This window comes from Stomoxys calcitrans, chromosome 4 (genome assembly GCF_963082655.1).
Source record: "Stomoxys calcitrans chromosome 4, idStoCalc2.1, whole genome shotgun sequence".
Taxonomy (NCBI): Eukaryota; Metazoa; Arthropoda; class Insecta; order Diptera; family Muscidae; genus Stomoxys; species Stomoxys calcitrans.
This window is the reverse complement of record NC_081555.1, coordinates 43,969,910-43,991,924: the sequence shown is the minus strand read 5'-3', so window position 1 is coordinate 43,991,924 and position 22,015 is coordinate 43,969,910. Positions and strand designations below refer to the sequence as shown.

Genomic DNA, 22,015 nt, shown 5'->3' with positions numbered 1-22,015 from the left:
ACAGGTATACTGGTACTATCCCAATATGTCCCTGGCATAGCCGTCTTAGCCCCGTCCTGTCCATCCGTTTGGGTACCGCCAATAAAACGACAAAAAATATCCATGCTATATATCCATGATCTTCCATTTCAATCTTGAGCCAATAAGTCGAATAAAAGCATTCGATAATCCATATCATTCGGTGCCTTCGCAACAAAACACCGAGGATTTCAAGTTGACGCCGGAATGAACGGTGTGCGAACGGCAATTATCGGGCGTTCAACGTGGGGAACTCCCACACCCTGACGTCTCATTAGCCGGGCAACTATCACCTAGATCAGAATTAGGGAAGTATCTCCACAATTTCACTGATAATGAGTTTACTTTGTGGTCCCTTCATTTTTTTCCCATTTCAGATTCAAACCCAAAGACATCTCGCTTATCACAATACCGCCTCCAACAAACAGTTGGGATCGACTCCGTCATATACCAAGGTAAACGACACCCTTATTGCACCTCTACCCCAATATCCTATAACCTAGAGACAACCACAGACAATTAGGACAAATACTCGAACATATACTTGATCCCATATTGCACGCGGTTTAATCTAGATCACAGATAATATTGCACTTAGTACGGTAAAGATGTTATCACAGTAAAGTTAGGCCTTAAGGTCCTTGGCATGGGCGACATCGAGAGGTTTGCCCTTGAGATCCTCCAACTGGTACATATTATTGCCCACCATACCGCTTATTCTGCCCTTCGAAAATTTCCTTGCAAATTTAGCATTGAAATTTTTGCCAAAATCACTCAAGGCATAATTGCGGCGATATATCTCCTGACCGGGGACAAATTTGACCGTTCGCGCTCTGCGATTGTATCGCCTGGAGCTAGCTTCAAATGCCCTATGCATATTATCCTTGATTTTTCCGCGAATAAGGGCCATGCGGTCCGCTTTATCCATATGTACCAGTTCATGCTCCGTCAGTGAACCTAATCTCCTGGCCAGATTATAATCGGACCCGCTTGAATACATATGGTATCCGAAAAGCGAAAAGAACGGGGTCACGCCCGTCGCTGTATGTACCGAGGTCCTCAGTGCACACTCTATCTCCGACAAGTAGAGGTCCCAGTCTCGATGATCCTTCTCCAAGTAAGCCCTAATCGCATTCAGAACGGATTGGTTTACCCGTTCTGAGGCGTTAGATTGAGGAGAGTACGGCGCTGTCTGCATGTGTCTGATTTGATACGAATTCACCATTTCTCTGAAATGTTTTGACACAAATTGGGCCCCGTTGTCACTATGTATGGTTTCTGGGACACCGAATTTCCTAAAAATTTCCTCGACCAGAAATTTAACCACGTTCGTAGCAGTCGCCTCTCTCATCGCCTTCAGGAAGGTAAATTTCGAAAAGTGGTCTACCACAATAAAAATATAGGCGTTACCGCTTCTGGACCGGGGATATTTACCCAAAAAGTCCATATACAATTTTTGAAACGGCCTCTCCGTTCTCACCTCATTGCCAATCGTAGGTTGAGTGCTACGATTCACCGACTTGGTCTCCTTACACGTAGCACAATTGTTAACGTACTGCCTCACCTGAGTGCACATATTAGGCCAGTAGAAAGTCTGTCGAAGTCGGTATAGGGTCTTAGCCATTCCACCATGAGCAGCCGTAGGTCCGTCATGGGCTTTCTGAATGAGTACATGAGTCAAGGCGTCGGGTATCCACAGTCTCCAAACGTATTCCTGGAGTTCCTCGTCGCACTCTCCTCGAACCCTCTTAAAGACCATACCGTTCTTCACCTTCAAATCCGGGAGTCTATCGCCATTGGTTTCCACCGTTCTAATCAGGTCTTGATAGGCCTCGCTCTCAAATTCTGTAGTCTCAAAATCCAGGACCTGGTTGAGATCCAGTTCCTCAATACAGGGTACCCGCGACAGCATATCGGCAACGACGTTATCCTTTCCTCTGCGATGTTCTATGTCGAAACGGTACGCTTGCAGCTGTAATGACCAACGGGCGAGTCTTCCGCTCAAATCCTTGAGACCCATTAACCATTGCAAACTCGCGTGATCAGTTATGACGGTGAAGTCCATCAACTCCACATATGGTCTAAATTTCCTTATTGCCATAACGGCAGCAAGGCACTCCTTCTCCGTCACACTGTAATTGCGCTGGCATTGGTTCAATTTCTGCGAGTAAAACGCAATCGGGTGCTCCTCCCCTTGGTCATTCAACTGAAAAAGAACAGCCCCTATACCGTAGTCTGAGGCGTCACATTGTACGAAGAATCTTCGTGTAAAATCAGCATGCCGCAAAACCGGCGCTGACGTTAGAGCCTTCTTCAATTCTTCAAAAGCACACCTCGCCTCCTCAGTCATCGTAAATCTCCTCGCTTTCTTAAGGGTATCCGTCAAAGGGGCTGATATAGTCGCGAAATCCCTTATAAATCTGCGGTACCAGCCCGCAGTACCCAGAAAGCTACGCACCTCCCTTGGATTTTTCGGGATCGGAATCTTGCGTATAGCCTCGAGTTTATCGGGGTCCGTTCGGAGCATACCATCACCAATAATAAATCCAAGGTACTTTAACTCCCTGAAGCAAAACTGAGACTTCTTTAGGCCTATTGTCAAACCAGCGTTTCTCAAACATTGATCCACCTCCTTCAAAAGGCGAATATGCTCCTCAAAACCGCTCGATATTACCAGTAAATCATCTAAGTATACAAATACGTTCTCCTTCAGCTTGCTTGGTACGACCTTGTCCATTAAACGGCATAGTCTCTGCGCCGCATTACATAGCCCAAAGGGCATGACGCGGAACTGGTATAAAGGTCGACCAGCAACTGTAAAGGCCGTGTATTTTCTACTCTCCTCATCCAATTCTATCTGCCAAAATGCGAACTTTAAATCGACGCTACTGATAAAATACGTCTCATCTATCCTACTCAAAATACCGTCGATATTTTGAAGCGGGTAGGCGTCCTTTTCCGTCAACTTATTCAATTTTCTCGCATCAAGGCAAAAACGGTTCTTTCCGGGTTTTCTTACTATGGTAGTCCGATTGCTCCAAGGACTTTCGCTAGGTTCGATAACATTCAAGCGCAGCATGTTATCGATTTCTTCGTACGTTATCTTCTGCACGGCCGGAGATATCGGATAATATCGGTCTTTCACGGGCTCCGCCCCTTCAATCAATTTTATGGTATGTTTCTCGAGCTGGGTACGCCCCAAGCCCTTCTGCTCAAAAGTATCAAATTGGTCTATAGCCTCATCTAATCTTCGTTTCTGGTCCTCTGTCAGGTCGTGAGGTCTCAATTTGCACTCTTGTCGCGCTTCAACGAAATCCATAGCCATGCGATGGACATCCAATTCGGCACACCCTAATATTTCTGGAGCAAGATTAAACTCTCGCCAAAAGTCAATACCTAGGTACAGTTCTTGCTCCAGATCTGGGCAAAGATATAAATTCATCTCCTTTGAGACATCCTTGTATCTGATGTCGCAAACAATCTTGCCTAGAATCCTATAATTGTGGCCACTCGCCGTTGCAACATTGTTGAACATAGGTTTTATGTCAAGTTGCAATTCCTCAACTCTTTCTCTGCAACCTCGTCCCAATATACTGACGGAAGCCCCAGTATCTAATAATCCTTTTATCAAACTGTTCCTCACTTCAATAATAGCATATGCTCTAGGATCACCGTCTTCTCGAGTGGCTCGCTCAATCGACTCTACTACAAGACGCTTGCATCTTCGTTGTTCTGCCGTCCTATGACGTATCTTAATGATTCGGTTAGATAATTCTTTTGGACTGTAATCCGGGCCCATTATCCGATCTCGAGCCTCATTATAATTTTGTTGCCGAATCTCAACAGGTATGTAATGTCTATTTCCAGCTGTCAATTTCACCTCCTGCTCCACTATCATATCATCTCGATTTCTCTCCTTCACACTCTGTTCCTTGCGGGATATAATCTCGACTGGAGCTAGTTCGCAGGGTTTTCCGACGGACGCGGTTCCCCTGACTTCTCCACGCCCCTCCGGTGGTTTCCCTGCTGGCAATTCGGACATTTTGGAGTTATGGTGTTCGGTTTCCCGCACCTATAACAAAATAGGGACCTTACCGATGAAGTACACTCCATAAAAACATGTCCGGCCTCGTTACAATTCCAGCAAATTAGTTGCTTCGGTTGCCTTTGGTTTTGAATTCGAATAGCTGCCACTTCCTCGGAAGTATCCTGCTGATAATCTGGTTCAAAACCCTCATAACCGTCTACAAAAACTTCACTGACCTGCCTAACGGGGCGGGATACTGGCATGGATCTGTGCTCTCTACGGGGGAAATTTCTTTCCGCCTCCTTACATTCAGTTCGTAACATCTCCACAGTGGAAATGGACATTGGGTAAACAATCATCTTTATATTATCCCTGACATTCACCTTCAAAATGTTCACCATGTCTAGGTCGCCTATAGGCTGCACCAATCTGGCGCGTAGCTGGGCCATGCTGTGAAAGTACCCGTCTACTGTCTCGTTTCCTGCCTGCTTCCGATCTACCAAATCCCTCATGGCCTCAAACGCTGATTTCGTGGTTCGATACTGGCACAATAATGCCTCTCTCAATTGGAACCAATCTCGGAAATATTTGGTCTTCTGCGCGTGCCAAAACCATTCCAGAGCAGGGCCAGAAACTAACAAGCGGAAATCTCTCAAAACCTCTTCCCATGGAATCGCGTACTGGGCCTGCAGACACTCGAGACGGAAAATAAATTCCTCTACGGTCAATCTTTGTACGTTACCGTCAAAATTTATTCCAAACTTGTCAATTCTAATCCTTATTTGATCATTTATCGCGGAGTTTGGATAGTGGCTACTGCTGTTTGTGGAGTGCATGGCGGATCCGGGCCTATCCGTGGCCACCGCAGAATCATGCGTATCTGCCATTGGCCTCTGTACTAAAGCCTCGTTAACAAATCCACCGTCACCTACGCCAGAAATGGCACGCTCACTAGGTGGAGCTTGTCGTTGCCCTACTACCATAGACAAATCCTTAATCGACCTGGCCAACGTCTCCATTGTCCTGCGTATATCAATCAATTCATTGCTAACTATAGCCTTTACGGTACCCTCAATACCCTGATTGTTATCGTTTAACCTATTTTCCGATGTTCCAGCAGGTGCCGTAACTGGCTGATTAATTATGGTATTCGAGAGATCCCGTATTTGACCCTCATTCGCGTTGCCTGATGTGCCCTGTTCGGCCATTCTTTGCCTTTTCAATTCTATCTCAGCCACTGACGTATTTGGGTCAAAAGCCTGACCGCGATTTCTCTTACTCCGGCTTCGAGACCGTGTATTCATAACCTACAATCTACTGTATAAATCTCCCTTTGCCACAAGTTCCCCAATATTCTATTTGATTTATTTATTGTTAATCTATTTATTTATGTTATTATATAACTTCTTCTTTGAGTGATTATTTTAGGTATATATTAAAGTATTTGTTTATTTATAAATAATTTAATCACAAAAAAAAATATTTCTACAGTAGTATACAAAAAAAATATAATTGCTTTAATCAAAGTTCTATACGTATATTAATTATTCATGAAAACAAAAAAAATTATTGAATAAGATAATTAAAGACAACCCACTTCACCTGGAAGCTTTTTCACGATTTCTGATAACACAAACAAAAATCTTGAGAGGAATATGTGGTGCATATAAACATGGGAGTGACGAGATCGTTCGATTTGCCCTTTCTCTCCTAAACTTGACAATCCGATCCAGGCTATGATTCGTAGACCAATCCTGTATTCATGACGGTCAAAAGTCGACTGCTTGGAATATATACCAAGGTGCCAAAGTCTGAGGCAAATCAACCTAGAAATATATTAGAGTGTTCCCCTATGGGGAATTCTGATGCAGATATCCAAGACAAATCTAAATTAACATTCTAAAACAAACATGCATTGATCTTCCGAAATTCTGGCAGTTTCGTATCCATTCGAATCAAAACAAGAATTGTGGAGTATCGTATTACATCTGACTTGCAAAAAACATGTCTCTACAACGGCTAATACATTCCTCCTTTCCTCGGAAAGAATCAAACACAAACACTATGTATAAATAAAAAGTATAATTACGACATATAACACAGGTCCTTACAAACAATCATTGTTACACGTAGACGAACAAGATATTGCACTTGACCCATTAAGATATCCTAAAATCCAGTCTATCCACTAAAATAAATCTAATCATAATATTGCACAACAAATGACTTTATAGGAAAGTCCGGCTGCAACACTTATTAGACATATCTAGTATCGACTCGATTCGATCCGGGCTATTATAATCAACTAGTATGCTATTGCGTGGTACTTAGATGTTGCGTACCCTTATTATACACTACTTCCAATATCACAAAGTGAAAGTTCCTCAGGACAACACCCACTCTACTTCCGGTCCCTATCACTATCATCTGTAATACAAAAGTATCAAATTTTCGATTGGGCGCCATTTCTGTTATGTCCCCTTTATAGCACTAGGTCCGGCAAACCGGCAGCTCAACCATACTCAGGAGGTTCTTAACCCGCCGAAACCCAGCCTGAGGCATAACAAAGAAAAAAAAAGTATGCTTACAAAAAAAAAAATGAACACATCTGACAAAACAAAAACACGCTACGTAAAGGGATATCTGCATTATTATGAGGTCCTTGATGACCAGACCTCCCACTCAGCCCTCCCTACCATGGTTCACTCATACCAAATCCTGATTTTCCGTGAACCCCTTTTCCTAAGCCTCAAGTCACTCCATTATGCCTTCACATATTGCCTCTCAATGAATCAAGAACTCAAAACATATAGGTTATTAATACCCTTAAATCAAAACACAAATTTATTCATATTTTCCTTTCTTTTATAATAAAATTCGGTAAAAATAATCAATATTGTCAAAATTGGTCAATATGATAAAAAATAAAAAAAAACGAATCAGAAGAAAACATGAGACCTACAAAGTTCCTGGGACCATCCCAAATACTGGTTTTAAAAATTTACGTTACTTTTCCTACCTAAAAGAGCTCTATTAAGTAGATTCTAATCTGGGGTTAAACATTAGTAAATATGCCCCTATCAACAACACATGGCTTCCGATTCACTTTGTAGTATCCCTAACAAATAATATTTAATAAAAAAAACACAAAAAAAGGTAAGGAAAGGATAAAAAGATGGTTAAACTTATAACTACGACACTACATAAATCATAAAAATAAATATATTATAAAAAAAAATTTGCATAAATAGGGTCAATATGTATATAAAAATGAATGATTATTTAGGTTCATAATAATTCTTTCTCTTTGGGAATATAAAAATCTTTTTATCTCATAATGTCTTTAATGACAATTATGACGTTATCAGCACAAAATTCATTAAATTAAAAATCGGGCTTTCTTCTTACTTGGCTGTTAAACACACGTCTCACCGAATACAATGCTCTGCTATGAGTTACAGGCACACACACACGAACATATCTAACAGCCAGTACTGGGGGTTATGTTATTCTTCCAATTACGAGATGTTATTAGCGCTGTTCCAATTGGACAACAAAAGGCAAGAGTGGCCACACGGTCGGACGGACTAAAGGTTGCTGGTGCTTTACACCCACAGATTGCTATCAGGGATTACAACTTTTGATTCCTACCTTTATGTCCACGGATTTGGGGGGAATATTACTGTTGGTTGGGTATATGAGGGTGTTTACTCTGGCACGAATGGATGTTGTCAAAACACAATTCTGGGCGCAACGTGTGTCAAAGACCATGTACCTCCAAATAGGGCACCAAAATTCCAAAAAGGGACTGCCGCCTCCTGATAGATCAGGAGGCCAATAGCTTCCTATCAAATTAAAAACATGGTAATTCACGTGAAGTTTTTCACTTCGTTGTCTATACTCACACGAATTCTTATTTCGATATTGCGCGCGAAAAATTATTTCAAAAATTGGAATTCTTCAATTAAATTCCTTGGACCCAATGAAAAAAAATCTGTGACTAAAACAACAATATATTACCAAATGTTAACCATTCCACTATTTGCACGTATTTACTTTACTTTTTATTTCTTTTTTTTTTTTTATTTAAACACCAGAGATCCGTCCGTCGCAATATTTGACTTTTTTAAAAATGGCAATCTTTGACGCTTCTACCCTATTTATACTCAATCTACCCAAGCCGCAATACGCCATTTCTTTAATCTGCATTTTATCTTCGAAACCAGGTTTTGATTTTCTTTTGTTTTAAAGTTTTCACCCGTTGCTTTTCCCCAGTCCTACATCCCATTGTCGTCATTCCCCATGTCCTCCGGGATTTATGAATGGACGACTACTATTTTATGCAACTCCGCTTATCGTAAAAACTTCGATGCCTCCGACCACTTCCTAACATGTTGCTGTCAGACAAACCACGCCATTCCACACAAAGCAAGCAACAGAGCAGACACACAAATATCAAAAAAAAAGATAAAAAGAAATTAAAATTAATTTCTTTCACCGCATAAAAACTGAGGCACATTCCATTCCACTGACAATAAAAAACATACATCAGCCTACTGGTCACCTTCTGGCCCATGGCAAATAAAAAAATACCGGCCAGAAATTGTACAAAAGAAAATCAAGTCATTTGCTTATAGAGCACGCACACACATACATACATACTCGCCATTAAAACCCACTTCGTATCGTAAATGTGGCTATGCAGCGAAATGCATGTTTATGGCAGAAAAAAATATAAATCTACAAGCAAAATAATTGTCTTCTGGACCAGACATGGCAAAGCACGGGAAACAATTCCCTGCCAGATTCATGAAATGGGGTGGGCAAAACGCACCTGCCCAATGATGTATTGTCTTCCAACCGGCCCAATAGCAATACTTCGAGGTGACATCTCTGTCATGCCGGCCTACATACATATGAATAAAGCAAAACATATAGACTCACACCCGTATTCACAGAACCCAAAACAGCTTCATAGTAGGCTTATTAGACAGTTTTGCTGGAATCTGTCAAATAAGCCAACTCTAACGCTTCTTTTAAGTTTTATGAATATGGGCATTAAGCAACAACGAATCGAAATGAATTCCAACAAAATATACTGTGCTGTCTTCATAACTATAATTCCAGCACAAAGCTATCGCTATAGCTCATCCACCCAATAATCGCCAAAGCAACAACACAAAGCACTTTCCAACGCCTGCCGAAAAGATGAGCCATATGTCAATACGTCTGGTCTCTTCGGTGTATGGTCGGCCATTGGTGATGTCAACCAGGGGCACTTATCATAATGGGGCATCGCCAGGCAGATGGCATATACCATGGCTGGAATCATATATACTGGGGTCCGTATGCCTTTTGACCCCACAGGTATACTGGTACTATCCCAATATGTCCCTGGCATAGCCGTCTTAGCCCCGTCCTGTCCATCCGTTTGGGTACCGCCAATAAAACGACAAAAAATATCCATGCTATATATCCATGATCTTCCATTTCAATCTTGAGCCAATAAGTCGAATAAAAGCATTCGATAATCCATATCATTCGGTGCCTTCGCAACACATATTGCACAATGATTTCTCTCATGACTTTATTAACCCTTCTTCTTCTTCTTCTTCTTGGTATGACTTTATTAACCCTGGTTTTATCTCATGGTACAACTAAGAGGTAGTGTCATTAACGCAACAACAAAAATCTACCCCCAACGAAACTACCTTGAGTGGCAAATGCCGTAAATTGAAATATCAAAGTGGTGTTAGAAATAAACTTTGTTTTACAACCTATCTTCTTCACTTGTGTTTTATATTTGTATTTTTTTTCCTTATAACACTATTTTGATGTTTATGTGTGGAATATCGGGTCATATAGAACATCCCCTCAAGATTTTAAAAAAAATTCGCAGCTGTGTTATCAAGCTATTGACATTTAGATCTACAGGAAAATCAAAACAAAAATAAAATATTGTACTCAGCTGTTCGCATGACCTCACGTTATAAATGCATTCTGGTTTTATTTGGTGCATTGATATTGCTTCTATATAAATCGGTCTTCTGATTTTTACTTCTCATTTTCGTTTGAAATATAGGTGAAATTAACAATACCGATGCTATCGATATTTATTATTAAAACTATCGAAAATGTGGAATGTTGTGATTATTGATAGTTTGCCAGCTCTACAGTGTTACCATCAATTGCATATGTCCTCTCTCAAGTTTCAAAATAATGCTGCTGAACATCCTATTTAATTCGGCATGCGCGCTTTTTTGAACGAAGCCCATTTATGGCCTACAGACTGAATTTTGTGCAGTTCTGGGTTAAGTATTGTATACCAAAATAAAAATGTTAATCTCTCCTTTAATTAGCTATGCGCACTTTTGTGAACGAAGTCCATTTACGTCCTCCATGATGGAATTAGTTTATTCACAGGTTAATATGCTGGCGATTGTAGCTAAAAACGATTTATAATTTCCGTAATACTGAATTTTTTTGGGTAAGTGTCACCCTGTAGTACTGCCATCTAGCAAGTAATCGTTGGTAACCTCATGCATGTTAATGTCAAAAGCAAAGTGTTTTGTGCCTTTCAATCAATCTCAATTTTCTAGTGTTTATACAATTCAGCTGGAAATATTAAAATTAAAGATATTAAAAATAAAATTAGCTCGCTAAAATGCTGTAACATAAAACAAATAACATGCTTCTTTCGATTTATAAGGCGTGCTTGTGTTGAAAAAGAGCCAAGTGTAATAACTCGCATAGATAAATTTTGATAAAGAAAAGAGTACTGAAGTACAAGTTCTATTTATATCACGGAAGGTGATATTGCGCACGCAAGTGAAAATTTTCAAATTTTGTTTTTCAAAAGAAAGAAAAACAAAATAAATGGTTGGTGGTGCAACGAAGAGTTAAGTGCTGTGTTAATTGATTACTGGTGCATTTTGTTTTGTGCATGCTATGCAGTGCGAGAACTGGTGAATATACACACATATGTTGGATTGTAAAAATCTGAAATAGACTTCATTGCATCGATAAGGAAAAGCGGCGGAAGCACCATTCTTTCATCTTTAACAGCAGTAATGATGAACGCAATGTAAGTATTTGCGCCATATAAAGTGAAGTATTGATATTTTCTTGCGGAAATGAGAATTAATGAATATTCTTGGCCAAACATGATGGTCATACTGCAGAAAAAAGGGAGATCATTGCCAGTTCGTTAAGAGTTCAATTGAACTTAGTCCATGTGTGTTCGTACTCAATATGTTGAGGGTGTATTGTTGTTTTTGTATTCGCTGCATTGTTATTGTTGTGTTGGCCACCAGGACGTGAGCTGAAATCTATCGTACCGTGATGTACGTAAAACATAGGAAAACAATAGCAACAACAACAACAACAATGAAACTTGTTTTCATCTCTGCATGTTTCTTTACGTGCTTCTTTTGAAAATTCAAAACATAATCAATTCACCCACATGTCTCAGGGATGCCATTTCATTCTTAAATATGAGGTTGTTGTAGCCACATTTTCAAGTGGAGTTCCTCGTCAAACTCGTGTAGGTGAGCAAGCTTGTTCCGGTTCAAAGGACCCATCGCCGCGGGAACAGGCTGGCCATTGTTTATATAAAGGTGCCATTTACTCGTCTTGTCACATCGATCATTATAGGCACTCAGTATTTGTGCAAGAGGCGTTGCCGTCCGACGTCTCACTGAGACTCCGCTGATTGTCCACGACTACCGTTGCAGCTCCTCCGTATGGAGCATTCCACTATCCGCAACCTATGGACTCACAGCAAAGCTTCTCGTGACGGCAATAAATACCACACAGATCGGACCTCAATGTTCCAGCTTGTGTGGTGCTCCCAGCTATCCCGAGCGGGACTAAAATATGTGGTCTTGCCTCTAGCTGTAAAGCAGAAGATACTGTAAGACTAGAAATTATCTAATGCAATCCAGAGAACTTTAATCTATTGTTATGCCTCAAAAATGTTAGTACCGCGCCATAGCGGAGTAAAGCAGAACGGAAGGGCAGACGAATGATTTTGGTGAATGCGAAGCCTTGCAGGGCGATGCTGCCCCAATTGTTGTTGTTGTTGTAGCAGTGTGTTGAACACCGAGACGGCAGCCCTTGCCGATGGAGGATTCCATCGGGTCAATCCGGTACGTACAACCGGCTGCCATGGGATTGATGCTGTCCCAGTAATTGGCATGAGCGACGAACGCGCATATAGCACTGTGGAACATTGAAACGGTCGGTGGGATTTAAAAACCCTTATAAGGGATCCGGATCTCGTCAACCTTACCTAACATTACCTACTAGTATTATTTGCATAAAATATGGATAATATTTTCTGTGTACAATATTAGTGCTGTTTAATGATAAACTTATTTCGACTGTGAAATCCAACGAAAATTTTCTGTTTTGTTTCTTTGAATGACATGCATGAATTTGATGGCAACACTGTTTACTCCATCTTACTGAAATTTTTACAGTGCGTATGAAAAAAATATGTACGTGTGGGTTGTGGATATGCGGATCCCAGACTTTTGAAAGAAATACGATTTTAGCCTCTTGTTTTCTTGGAAGCCTTTATACCAAATAGTGTTTTCGATATTATTGTGATTCTCTTTATAATATTTTTTTGCTGAAAATAAAGTGTTTGTCCATACATAAATAAGTGTTGCAAACATCCATACATACATGTGCTCATACCCTGCAAACATTTTCGATCGTGCGAGTCACTAAATCTGCACTCAAGGCGATATATACCTACTTGGCGATATATACCCATGAATGAGTAAGTAGGGACCCAAAAAAGTTTTCAATTCGATTAGCAACGTCATTAATAAAACTAAATATTTTTTTACCAGTTAGAGTGATATTAATAGTCAAAGATTTTATTTTACCTAACTGGGATTTGAACAGAAAACCCTACGATTGTGACGCGTCTGCTATCCCTCTGTGCTACGCACCTTTCTTCATTACAGAAGGCCCTGTGGACGCACCCCATCTTAGTCGCAGAGTTCCTGGGTCTTGACACTCAACAGAATCTAGCAGACTAAAAATTGAACACAACAACAACTGAAGGCTAAGTAAACATACATACTCTTGTGTGGGGTTTTTGAAGTTAGCGTCCAAAACAACAAAAAATCTATGTTTATACCCACCACCGAAGGATGGGTGTATATTAATTTTGTCATTCCGTTTGCAACACATCGAAATGTCCATTTTCGACCCTATAAAGTATGAATATTCTTGATCAGCGTAAAAATCTAAGACGATCTAGCCATGTTTGGCCGTCTGTCGGTTGAAATCACGCTACATTCTTTAAAAATAAAGATATTGAGCTGAAACTTTGCACAGAACATTTATTTTGCCCATAAGCAGGTTAAGTTCGAAGATATGGACCGATCGGCCCATTTAGCGTCTTAGGCCCATAAAAGCCACATTTATTATCTGATTATGCTGAAATTTGGAAGAGTGAGTTGTGTTAGACCCTTCGACTATTTCTATTTCAATTTGGCTCAGATCGGGCCAGATTTTGATATAGCTATCATATAGACCGATTTCTCGATTTAAAGTTTTGGGGTCATAAAAGGCGCATTTATTGTTCGATTTCGTCGAAATTTGGGACATTGCGTTGTGTTAGTCCCTTCGACATTTTTCTTCAATTTGGCCCAACTCGGTTCAGATTTGGATATAGCTACCATATAGAGCGATATCTCGATTTATGGTTTTGGGGCCATAAAAGGAGCATTTATTGTCCGATTTTGTCGAAATTTGGGACATTACAATGTTCTAGGCCCTTTGACATTCTTCTTCAATTTGGCTGTAATCGGTCCAGATTTGGATATAGCTGTCATATGGAGCGATATCTCGCCTTGGCCCCATAAAAGGCGCATTATAATCCGATTTCACTGAAATTTGGCACATGACTTATTTTAGGCTTTTCGACATCCGTGTCGTATATCGTTCAGATTGGTTTATATTTAGATATAGCTATTGAAAAGATCAATCAAAAGTAACAATTCTGGGAGGGAGTGAGAAAGTCACTTTGAAATGTTTGTAGGGATATGATCTTTTGAGGTACTTACATACATGTACATATAAACATATTTTACTTCAGCATGACCTTAGTCTGCGAGTTGTTGCTTAATTTTTCTTTTTTTGAACCTACCTACCTACCTTACGAGATAAATAGATAACAGTTCTCCTTTATTTAGTGTCATTTCGCGTATCTGTCACCTGGTGATTTGTCTTAAAAGCTTTTTAAGTGCCTTTGCAAATGGCTGCAGCCATACACACACACACACGCATACAAACACACAGAGTACACACAAGAAGTTCTCCTTTTGATCTCTCAAACAGGTATTGCGAGACCGACCAATCATCCGACCGATCGACCCACCGCCGATTCAACAACACAAAAGTCACAAAAAATATGTTCAAAAAAAGCATCAGTAACAAATTATTTCGAATCGTAAAAAATAGATTTCTAAGAATTTTTATTTTTAATTTAAATTTTTAGAAAAAGAAAACAAACAAAAATAATTAATTTTTCTGTGGCATCATTTACCATCTAGTCTGATATGGTGTCTGTGTCTTGTGTTTGGCACATATTTATGTTGGCGTTTCTGTTTTGGTTGCTTTGTCGTTTTTATAGATATTTATAAATTATTCATTTATATTATGTTTTGTTTTTTTTTTTTTCTTCATTCACTTTTGCAATTCTACGAAATGATATCTGGTTTTGTGTCTTGTTTTGCTAGACTTTTTTTTGTACTTTACCAAATGTAAACAACGAAAATACTACGAAGTGAAAACTTATCACCTGAATATTGGAATTTTAACATATTAAACAATAAGCGATTTGCCGAATGGTTTCCCCTGAAGTTTGTTTACTTATGGGCTAATAAAGAAATTTGTACCTGGAATTGCTCGGCAAAAAATAAAAACGTTGCGTAGGCTTTAAATCTTGATTCGAATTTGCTGCCATTAAACCTCTGCTAGTGTTTGAAGCAGGGATGATAATTTTGATACTTTGGTACTTTTTGAACACCGAAAGTACCACGGTACTCCCGCGAGTCATTTGGTTTTTTTTTGGGGGCAATGACCATGCCTTATTACATGTAAACGAAAACTCAAGAAAGGGGAGTTTTAATTCTATGATTGGCATTAGGTCTGTTACTTTTCCAGTAAAAATTTGCAGGAGAGTAAAAAATTTGCAAGCAAAAGTACGCGCATGACTTCCACTAGAAATTTGCAGAAAAACAGCTGATTTTTGTTTTGGTTGGTTTTTATTTATACTTGCTAGGAAAACTTTTTATACCCACCACCGTACGATAGGGGGTATATTCATTTGGTCATTCCCTTTGCAACACATCGAAATGTCAATTTCCGACCCTACAAAGTATAAATATTTGGGATCGTCGTAAAATTCTGAGACGATGCAACGATGTCCGTGTGTCTGTCCGTTTGTCCGTCCGTCTGTTGTAATCACTCCAGAGCCTTCAAAATTTGAGATATTGAGCTGAAATTTGGCACCGATACGTCTTTTTAATGCACGCTGTTTAAGTTCTTGAACGGGCCAAATCGGACCATATTTGGATATAGCTGCTATATAGACCGATTTTCCGATAAAGGGTCTAATGCCCATAAAAGCTTTACTTTTCAGCCGATTTTGCTGAAATTTGAAACAGTGAGTAGTTTAAGGCTTCAGATCGGACTATATTTAGATATAGCTGCCATATAAACCGATCTCCCGATAAAGGGTCTGAAACCCATAAAAGCTTTATTTATTACTCGATTTCATTGAAATTTGAAACAGTAAGTTTTTTAAGGCCTGCCGACATGCGACCTTAATATGTTTTAGATCGGACAATATTTGGATATAGCCTCCATATATACCGATCTCCCGATAAAGGGTCTGAAGCCCATAAAATCTTAATTTTTTAACCAATTTTGCTGAAATTTGAAACCGTGAGTAGTTTAAGGCCTCCCAACATCGGACTCAAATATGGATTAGATCGGTCCATATTTAGATATAGCTGCCTTTTTACTTGTTTTTCAATAAAAAATGCTGTCTATACTTTGAGGTATTTTCCTTAGATGAACATCAATTCATTCATCCGAGAGTGAAAAGGCTAGAAGGGGAGCTATTTGTATATCCATGATCTCCGTGCCGCTGGACAGCCGTCATAAATTACAGTGCAATCCCAAGGCAGCCGGTTCTACATACCGCATTGGCCCGATGGAGTTTTTCATTGGCCCAATGGAGTCTTTCAGTGTAAAACACACTGCTACAACAACAACAACCGTGCACGAAGCTACGAATGTCATCCGTGTCGTCAAGTCAGGCAAGGCGCTCATTCCAGGCAGAATCTCTAAACTGATGCTGAAGAATCTGTATCTGCCGGGAGTAGATTACCTTACAACTGTCCTCAGCCTATCTGAACACTATAATAGTGCTCGATGTTTGGAAGATGGGTAGTCTGATCCCGCTACTGAAACCTGAAAAGGACACGAAAAAGGGGGAGTCGTACAGACCGATCTCCCTTTGCTCATCAGTAGCCATCGTTGGACAATTTCCATACGCCGAGCATCAGCATGCATTTCGAAGGCTGCATAGGACTACAATTGCTTTACATGTCATCACGATGTATAAAAGTACACTTGTTGTGCTGACAAAGATACCTTGGACTAACCATCCAATGCTTCTGGATTCTGTGGTTAGATAAATTACTACGACCACTAATGTGAGGCTAAGGGAGCTTTCTATTTGGTCATGTGGCGGCTACGGACACTCGTTATCATTGAAGATATCTATCCGTTCACAATGCTGGCAAAAAAAGTCCCAGTAGAAATTTGCAGGTTCTCTGATTTCTAACTGTCAACATTTCTCGCTCGCGCTCTCTTCTGCTGGCAAATAAAGTACGCGAACGGCTTCCAGTACAAATTTGTGCAAATTTGCACAAATTTTTGAGTTCCCGAACACAGCTATTGGCATTACTTATCGCAAAATTGCAAATATGCCCATGAAGATTCCATTAAGGAATAGCGGGGGTACTTCTCTTATCTCATGGCTTGCTGTCATTCGAACATAGCTGATTATCTACGATAAATATCTCACAAGTGGTTTGGCAGTGAAGGCTAGAGGGGTGCCGTCAATAAACTTGGTTAACCCGAAGCCTTTCGGGTCGGCGCAGTCCAAGTTATGGGCTGGGAGACGAATGCGCATGTATGCCTTTGGAACAGCGAAATGATCGGTAGGACGGTGAAAATCCTATAGGGGAGGTCCAGATCGTGAGAAGACGATGCTATTACTGAAAGGGAGTAAGAAGAAGGTCAGCATAGCTATTGGTATCATAACGGGGCACATAGGACTACGAGCTCACTTATTTAAAATCGGTGCAGCAAGTGGCAGCATGTGTAGGGTATGCGGGGACTCCCCTTCCCCTAATTTTGAAAATCGCCGGATCTCGGGAAAATAGGTGGTGTTATTTAAGCGAAATTTTGTGTGTCCTCTTATGGTAACCTAAAATCAAAAAATTGGCATCTAAATTTCGAATGGGGTACCTACCAAATATGTATAAAGGCCAATCACAACAATATGGGATTCAAATGAAAGGATTTAAGATTAGAAAACTTATCTGATATCCAATTGTCGGACCAAGTGTTTGGGGGACCACCCAAACCCCCAAAACACACCTATTTCGTACATATTTACCGACCATGGCAATATGGGACTCAAATGAAAGGTATTTGCGAATAGAATACGAATCTGATATCCAAATGTGGGACCAAGTTTCTGGGGGTCCACCCCTTCCCCGAGACGCCCGCAAACAGGACTTATTTACTGGCAATATGGGGCTTAAATAAAAGGTAGTTGAGTGTAGAATACGAATCAGATATCCAGATGAGGGGCAAGTGTTTGGGGGCCGCCCATCCCCGAGCAAATCCACCAAAGAGGACAAATTTACGACTATAGCAATATGGGGCTCAAATGAAAGTACTTTGGAAGTAAAGCACAAATCTGATGTCATTATTACGGAAAAGTGTCTATGGGTCCACCCCATCACCATAACACCACCCAAATAGGAAGTATTTGCTGACCATTGCAATATGATGCTCAAATAAGAGGTTTTTTTTTGAGTATAACACGAATCTGATATTTATTTTCAAAGCCAAGTCACTGAGTGGCCGCTCCATCCCCCAAAACACCCCCCAAACCGACTATGGAAAAATGGGGCTCAAATGAAAGGTAATTGGGAGTAGACCATGAATCTGATATCAACATTCGGGATCAACTGTCTAGGGTACGTCATACCATCATAGCAACCCCCAAATAGGGCGTATACGCTCACCAAGAAAATTTGGGTCTTCAAGACAGTGGACCTCGATATTAATTGTTTTTAGGGTCCATACACCAAATAAGGGTTTTAAATGAATGGTATTTGAGATTAGAAAACGAATTTGATATCAAATTTTGAGGCCAATGGCAATATCAGGTTGAAATAAAAAAAATGATATTTGAGAGTAGAGCACGATGATGATTTATTTTCAGGGCTAAGTATTTGAAGGACCAACCCACTCCCCAAAACACACCTAAATCGGACATATTTTCCGACCAGGTCAGTGTGAGGCTCAAATGAATTGGCCACTTCCGCGACCAATTTTCTAAGGGTCTACCCCTTCCCCAAAACAAACAGCAATTATTTACTGGCCATCGCAATATGGAGCTCAAATAAAGGTTTTTGGGAGTAGAGTACGAATCTGATATTTAAAGAGTAAAATTTACAAAGAGTAAAAATTGTCATGGTATTTCATTATAAAGGATAATTTTGTTCCATATAAAGTAAAAGAAGACACAGCGCAGAGGGCCCTTTCCAGCTGGTATATTATTGCGTTGCCAAAAAAGTAATTGCGGATTTTTCATATAGTCGGCGTTGACAAATTTTTTCACAGCTTGTGACTCTGTAATTGCATTCTTTCTTCTGTCAGTTATCAGCTGTTACTTTTAGCTTGCTTTAGAAAAAAAGTGTAAAAAAGTATATTTGATAAAAGTTCATTCTAAGTTTTATTAAAAATGCATTTACCCAATATAATTATTGTTTTATTTTATGAAATAAATGCTTCGATGTCCTATTTTTTGCGTAGTTTCTTGAAAATAGACGATAATTTGTTATTTACGATAGGTAAATTCTCCGAAACTTTTATTCGAAGTTTCGAATAAAAATTAATCGATAACAAAAAATGCGAAAATCGATAGTTATAAGCCGATTGCGGATGCGACAATAAGGCCTCAGAACTGTAATAAAATTCGTGATAATATTTTTCAATTGAAATGACTCAACGATCCGTTTAGTCATGGCCTATCTAATTTTTCAACATTTCTTCTATTTTGTAGCCACGTAGTGCTATGGCCATGTAGTGCTATGGCACCTTCGTTTGCGTGTTTGAACCGAAACCCCTTTGGGCGATAAGAAGTTTCGCCTCCTTTAAGTCGCCAGGTCCTGATGATGTATCACCGGTTGTATTACAAGCTGTGTCTGATAGACTGGTTCTCCGGCTTAGGGAGATATACTCTGCTTGTATCAGAATGTCATATATACCTGTGGAATGGAGGACACGAAGGTCGTTGTCATTCCGAAAGCAGGAAAACCCTACCACACGAAGGCGAAGGATTTCTGTCCTATTAGTCTGTTGTCCTTTATGCTTAAGACTCTTGAGAGGTTGATAGAAACATATCTTAGGGCAAAGATCCCTGGAGATCGCATGTCGCGGCAGCAGCATGCATATAGTAAAGGCAAATCCACTGAAACATTACGGCAGGTCTGGGATCTATGGATCTAAAAAGATGGGTTAGCAGAGGAACTCCTCAAGGAGGTGTACTGTCTCCTCTGTTTTGGCATATAACCATTATTGTCTCTGGAAGAAATGACGTGGCAATTGCGGTTAGGGGAAAGTTTGCCAGCACTCTAAGAAATATACTTCAGGAAGCTATACGTGCAACAGCAAAGTGGGCTACCGAAAGTGGTCTGGGTATAAGTACGTGCAAAACAGAAGTATTTCTTTTTAGCAGCAGATACAAGTTGCCTACAGTGGAACCTGTCTCCATAGGTGGAGAGAATGTTCCATTTAGAGAAAGCGCAAAATACCTGGGTGTTTTGCTGGACAGGAAACTGAATTTCAAATCCAGCATTTTGGAAAGGACAAGAACAAGGCCACTATTGCCCTATACACCTGCAAGAGAGCCATTGGCAAAAGTTGAGGATTTAGAACGCGTGTCATGCATTGGGTATATACTGCAGTTGTCAGACCTATTATGCCATATGGTTGTTGTTGTTGTCGTAGCAGTAAGTTGTATACTGAGGCGGCAGCCCTTGCCGACGAAGGACTCCATCGGGTCAATCCTGTACGTACAACCGGCTGCCATGGGATTGATGCTATATGGTGTTGTGGTCTGGTGGAAGGCGCTTCAAAAATCCACTTACTGTTCAATACTTAAACCGATACAAAGGATGGCTTGTTTGTGCATCACAGCCCCACTGAGAACGACACCATCGGATGCACTGAATTTAATGTTACATCTTATGCCTCTGGACATTGTGGCTACCCAAATTGCAGCGACCACTGCCGTGAGGTTAAGAGAGCTTTCTCATTGGTCATGTGGCGGCTACGGACACTGTGTCATCCTTGATACAATATTCCAGGCAGTGTGGATTACACCCTACCTGAGCTGCTGTTTGATAAAAATTACTGTACCACTATTCCTGATAGAACCGATTGGAACTACGATATGGCTGGTAATAGAAGTTCTATACGGATGGTTTCAAACTAAACGACCAGATGGGCTTTGGTGTGTACTCTTAAGATCTAAAAGTGGTCATATCGAAGAGGTTACCCGACTACTGCAGTGTGTATCAAGCAGAGATCCTTGCAATTTAGGAAGTGGTGGAATGGCTAAGATATAATGTAATTACGACGTTTGGCATAAATATCTTCTCAGACAGCCATTAAATCCCTGGAGAATGTATTTCTAAACACAAAAACCGCCCTCGACTGTCGCAGATCTCTCAACGAGATGGCTAAACAGTTCAAAATTCCACTGTTCTGGGTGCCGGGCCCCAGAGATATCCCAGGAAATTCTAATGCAGACGAGCTTGCGAGACTTGGAATTACCTTACACACTCCAGGGAACCTGTGGGTATACCTCTACCGACATATAAGCTAAGTTTTTAGGACCGGGCCGGAAGGGCAACGAATGATAGATGGTCACAAAGAGGGGGCTGTGAGCATTCCAAAACTATGTGGCCTCATCTAGACTTGAAGAGTTCGTCTGTCATAGAACGGACGTCTCAGTCATTGTGTCCACCATGACAGGTCAACGTCTAATCGGAAAACATGCTGACAGACTGAAGATTGCCAGCAACGACTTTTGCAGAAGCTGTAGGGACATCGAGGAGGAAGAGACTATAGAACACCTTCTGTGTGTGTGTCCCGCACTAGCAGTTTGAAGGAATTCCACTTTAGGTTCTCATTTCTTTGAGAACCTATATGATTTAGCGGATGTAAACATTCCCAAGTTTTTGGGCTTTTTAAAGCGATCTGAATGGTTCAATGGTAGGAACTGGAAGGCATCTTTTTTTTCGCTTCCTGTTGTATCACAATGGACGAAAACGTCTAAGTGAGTCTAATGGCAGACTGCCACTTAAACCTACCGCACATTTCTATTCGAAGTTTCGAAAGGAATTAATCGATAACACGGATGCCATTATCCAAAAAATGCGAACCTCAATCATTACAAGTCGTTTGCGGATGCGAGAATTAGGCCCCAGAACTGAGGTTAAGGATATTTTGTGGATGGTTGGTTTAAAAAAACAAACCCTTAATGGCTTCCCACAAAATATCACACATTATTCAGAAGAAGAAATTCTATCCATGATGCATTCTCGTTTAGAGATTTTAGATTGTGCCCTAAGT

At 40.4% G+C, this 22,015-nt stretch overlaps 1 protein-coding gene across 2 annotated transcripts in view; it reads left to right on the top strand.

Moving 5' to 3' along the window:
- The first annotated feature begins 10,611 nt into the window (after positions 1 to 10,611).
- The window catches only part of LOC106080765 (cytokine receptor), a 69,167-nt gene continuing 57,763 nt past the window's right edge, over positions 10,612 to 22,015 (top strand). Inside the window, exon 1 of one of the 2 annotated variants that reach the window (XM_013242293.2) lies at positions 10,612 to 11,129. In XM_013242293.2, the coding sequence (XP_013097747.2) occupies positions 11,116 to 11,129 (14 nt within the window). In that variant the 5' untranslated portion in view covers positions 10,612 to 11,115. The remainder of the gene's footprint in view (positions 11,130 to 22,015) is intronic. The other variant, XM_013242295.2, reaches the window with a different exon arrangement.